The following is a 4,644-nucleotide window of genomic DNA, read 5'->3' on the forward strand; positions in this document are numbered from 1 at the left end:
CACCCTCTTCGTCGAAGAGAGCCATTCTTAAACACTTGTCCATAAATAATATAAATAACCATGAAGACATATCGCATCCTTGTCTAACTCCTTGAATAATATGCTTACATTATAAATGTTACTTTTCGGATTTATATCCTATTGCACCTCAATTACTTGATACTTTTTGCAACTCACTTAATTGCTATAATAATAATTGTTTCTGATGCATTCTTTCGCAAATGATCAGCTGTGTTTTGCTTCCTGCTATTTATAACAAAATCGTGTATATTTGCCGTTATTAATTACTGAAAATTCAATAATTGCGACGAAAAAAAGTAAACGTTCTGGAAATGGAAGTAAATGTCTAGTAAATGTAAACATTCTAGGTAAATCCCATGGACATAGGAAACAAGGGACTAGGCATGCCATTGCGGGGGTGATGCAATGAGGGGGGAGGTCCGCCAACTTTTGATGTCCCGCGACAAACATGGCAGCGCCCACATGTTTATATTTTCATGCACAGTTTGTCGGCAAAAACGCTCGTGCGCATAATCAAATGGCACATCGTAAGATGGCGGCTCTCCCCACTCATGGAATTCTCCCCCCTCCCGTGGATTCAATCCCGCTCGCTCAAGTTAGGATGGCATGCCTAGTCCCGTGTTTCAAAGATATAATATCTTGACGTCTTTTCTATGTCCATGGTAAATCCTGTTGGCCAACTCTTGAACTAAAAGCTTCGCCGCGAGAATTTCAAATTATTGTTTGTTTGATAAGAAGAGTAAAAAGTCTAGACTTGGAATTTTGAACGCATTGATTATTTAGTAATAAATCAATAAAAGTGCAAGAGTCAAAGGATTTAGAAAATAATTTAATACTAAATTACGATTAGGAAAATTAAATATTAAAATAGGAAAGTGTTGAAGTTATAGTTTTAACTTAGAAACTGACTGAAACGCTTCAAAGACGAATTATTAGAATCGTAAAATTTCAAGTTGAACCTCTGGTACTTGACAATTTAAAATATAAAGCATACAAAATGGAATAATTAAAATATCGGATTAAAAATTCCGAAAGAGAAAATCTAGTAAATTATGTAATTAACAATTGAAGAGTTTAAATTTACACGATGTAAAATGGAATGCGTATAAAATTCATTAAATAATTTATAAATTATAATAATATAAACTATCTTAAACGTCAACCAAGAATTTAATAATATTTCCTATTGGTCAACTCCTGAATTAAAATCTCCGTTGCGGGAATTTCAAATTAATTATTTCTTTGGTGATTGGAGAAAAAAGAAGTTAATGAAACGGAAATGAATTTTAAAGTATTAATATGTAATATGAAACAAATTCACCAACTGATTTTAAATATTAAATTTATTTCTGTATAAAAAAACTATTATAACGGTTCCACAAAATACAGTGTCTGTCAGTAAATTAAAAAAACGTAGATATTTTAAAAATTAACTACGTAAAATTCAACTATTTATCTTCCTTAAACGCACATTTCGTCAAATTTTTCTCTTAATATTTACATTGCAGTCAATACATAATATCAGGATTGAGAATCTTACATTTTATCAGATCCATAACTACGATGGTGCGCAGTCTGTAAGGGGGAGTGAATATAGAAATGAAAAAAGAAAAAAAAGAATAGTTAGGACTCCGCATTTCATTATTCTATCTTATTTTCCTCACATTGTCGAACAAGTTTCATTTCGCTTTTATTCTAATTTTGTTGATTAATGCTCGTGTTATTTTTGTGGTTTGATTCTCTCGTTTTGAAGTAGCATATCCTTAATTATACTGAATACATTGATTTAAATAAAATAATTGTTAATATTTCTAACAACTGCCCTATGTTTTGTTAAACGTGTTGACAACATGGCAAAAAAGTCAGTCTATATAGATAGCTGCATTTTTCTCTATTTCACTTTCTTCCACAAAGGAACATACATCAACAAATTCAAATGGCATAATTCTATCCGGAGAATCATCGGAATATAATTCCGGTTCTCTTCGTTTTTTTACGCGTCGTGGAAGAACACCTTTTTTTAATCTTACTCTTGCTCCATAACGTTGTACATCCAGCCAATTCGCTGAGTCTTCTGATAACTGAAAAATAAAATACAAAATTAAGAAGTTTGAGTTTTTTATTTATTTATCAAAATCTAAAAAAAGATTTTGATGTTTTATATAAATAAGTTATGAGATTCTTAGATCTATATAAAGATATGAGAATGAAAACTGGATAAAAGTCAATTAATCAAATTTCCGTTTTTAATTATTTTATGGGATTTAGAACAATTATATATCGATGTATATGAAAAAATCATTTCTCTTTTTATTCAAAATAATCAAATTTTAAACTATGAGAATGACAAGTGGATAATGTACAATTGGCGATTTTCGCCCTCAACACACAGAAAAATAAAAACAAAAGTGGTTTTATATCTTTAAGGCCATGTGATGAGTATAACAGCTGATCAAGTCAGCCCTAAGATCAATATTTTTTCACCCATATCGAACAAGTCCATCAAATAGCCGATACTAAGTCGGTAAATACTAAATACTTAAAAATATAAAATACAAATCTTATATCGAGAATTGTGATTTATTATTTTCAAATAATGAATCGATTATTTGAATAAATTTCGCATCAAGAAAATATGTAGATGCATAAGATTTACTTTTATGGAAAAAATTAGTCATTTTGCAATTAAAATTTACTGTCTATGAATAAAATTATTTTGTTGTTTTGATAAAAAGCGGTAGACATTCTACCAAATGAAACTATACGTTTGAAGACATTACAAGTTTTAATTGATAAGCATATTGAGTTGAAATTTAAAATAATTAATTTTTTAAATAAATATGATTGTACATCATTCTCGCATGTATAATTAGCGATTTGGAGTATTTAGATGTAGACTTAAATTTTATAGGAATACCGCCTCCCTCAGGATTATTAATTTAAGTAAACAATAATTCGTAAATTTCTATGTTTGTGTAATTAATTATGAATTAAATAAATTATAATGAAACGATAAAATTATATAATAAATATATTTTTTATTTTATTTTTTTCTATAATATCTTATAGAAATTTATGAATCTTACTATGTATGTAAATTATGTCCCGATTTTTTAAATTGAGAACCCCTAATATTCAAAATTGAACAAATGTATTTTTGAATTACCACTCGAGTGGTTGATCAGAGTAAATAAATATTTTGCCTAACATTTCTCAATTTAAACTAAAAGGTCAGAAATTATTGGAAAGTTTCAAACACATTTATCTCTTAATTGTTAGTTTGTAATAAAATAATCCGTAAATGAACTATTTATTGTCGCGGGCACATTCTCATCGGGTGCTGAGCCCGTAGCTCGCAAGTTTGAGCGGGCCTGGGCCCTGGGGCGCGCGTCTTTTGATTCCCGCGATTCCCGTTCAGATATTTATTCTTTACATTTAGAATGCTTGAATGAAACTTTATCAAAAACATCTCTTTAGATCGCAGTATTTATATGCATGTTCATATTCTGAATTTATTGCTCAAATAAGTATAGCTAAAGATTAAATTTCTCAAAGCTCTGTAGGCTTTGAGGTACACAATATTATCGTGACACTCGCGCTGAGCACTCGTTTTTTGATAGACAGTTGTAAATTTATATTTTCTGAAACACCTTAAAATAAACTTAAAAAATACAATCCTTTTTTTCGAAATTTTTCTCTATCTCGCGTTGTTATGCTAATAATAGGAGTTTGGTTTTTATATTATTTTTTATACATGTATAAAGCAAAATATCTTACAAGTCTTCTTTCAGATTTTCTACGCATCTTGCATCTTTTAGCGTAATATTGGAATTTTCGATTATCTGCATATATTACTTACGATAAAAAAAATTAGGAGTCCTATTGAAAAGTGGTTTAAAGAAATTTTGTAGGATTTTTCAAAACCTATCATTTCACTTTGAGACTTTTTGTCGTATTTTGCGTCATTTGGTTCAAAATTTGAATATTGTGGTGTCAAATTTCGGGCAATTCTAATACTTTCTCCATCATAAATAATAAGAATGTAATAAAGCAATACAAATTTGTATCACTTTCTTGGGCGAATAACTTTTTTCTATCGTAACAAAAGGTACGTCTCCTATCAAGAAGTGATTATTAACGAATTTTTAGATCTTTTTTGAGATCACAATTCTTGTTGATTCATCTTCTTTCGTATCCTGCATAGTTTGACCACTAAATGGGACTTTTTCATATCTAATTATTTTACTTAATAGCCTTTCTCAATCATAAATGATGAGAATGAGAAAAATTAGAGGCCCTTTAATTTTTGTTATTAATTTCAGTTTTTAAATCATTTGAATTCTTCAAAGTAAAACGCTGTTACGTTTCTCTGTAATATTGATATTTTCTCCAATATAAATAAAATTTAAAATAAAGTTTCTCAAGTATAGTCTCAATATACTTGTTCTCTGTCATTCTTTTAATTGTTGTAATTTCGTTTTCTGAGTCTTGTCGATTTTTCGTCGTGTATTTTTATGCTAAACAAATTTTAAACTATATATTATAAGGATAATTTCATTAAATACAAAAATCGAAACTTTAAGGGGTCGTCAGTAAACTGCATTACCAATTGCTGGGGGGGGG

The 4,644-nt window shown here is 29.2% G+C and overlaps 1 protein-coding gene across 1 annotated transcript in view; it reads right to left on the reverse strand.

The window, feature by feature from the left end:
- Nucleotides 1–1,654: 1,654 nt before the first annotated feature.
- The window catches only part of LOC117169214, a 10,041-nt gene continuing 7,051 nt past the window's right edge, over nucleotides 1,655–4,644 (reverse strand). Inside the window, exon 2 of the mRNA XM_033355467.1 lies at nucleotides 1,655–2,102. Within this exon, the coding sequence (XP_033211358.1) occupies nucleotides 1,884–2,102 (219 nt within the window). The 3' untranslated portion in view covers nucleotides 1,655–1,883. The remainder of the gene's footprint in view (nucleotides 2,103–4,644) is intronic.

The sequence above is a fragment of the Belonocnema kinseyi genome, chromosome 3, assembly GCF_010883055.1.
Source record: "Belonocnema kinseyi isolate 2016_QV_RU_SX_M_011 chromosome 3, B_treatae_v1, whole genome shotgun sequence".
NCBI classification, from domain to species: domain Eukaryota; kingdom Metazoa; phylum Arthropoda; class Insecta; order Hymenoptera; family Cynipidae; genus Belonocnema; species Belonocnema kinseyi.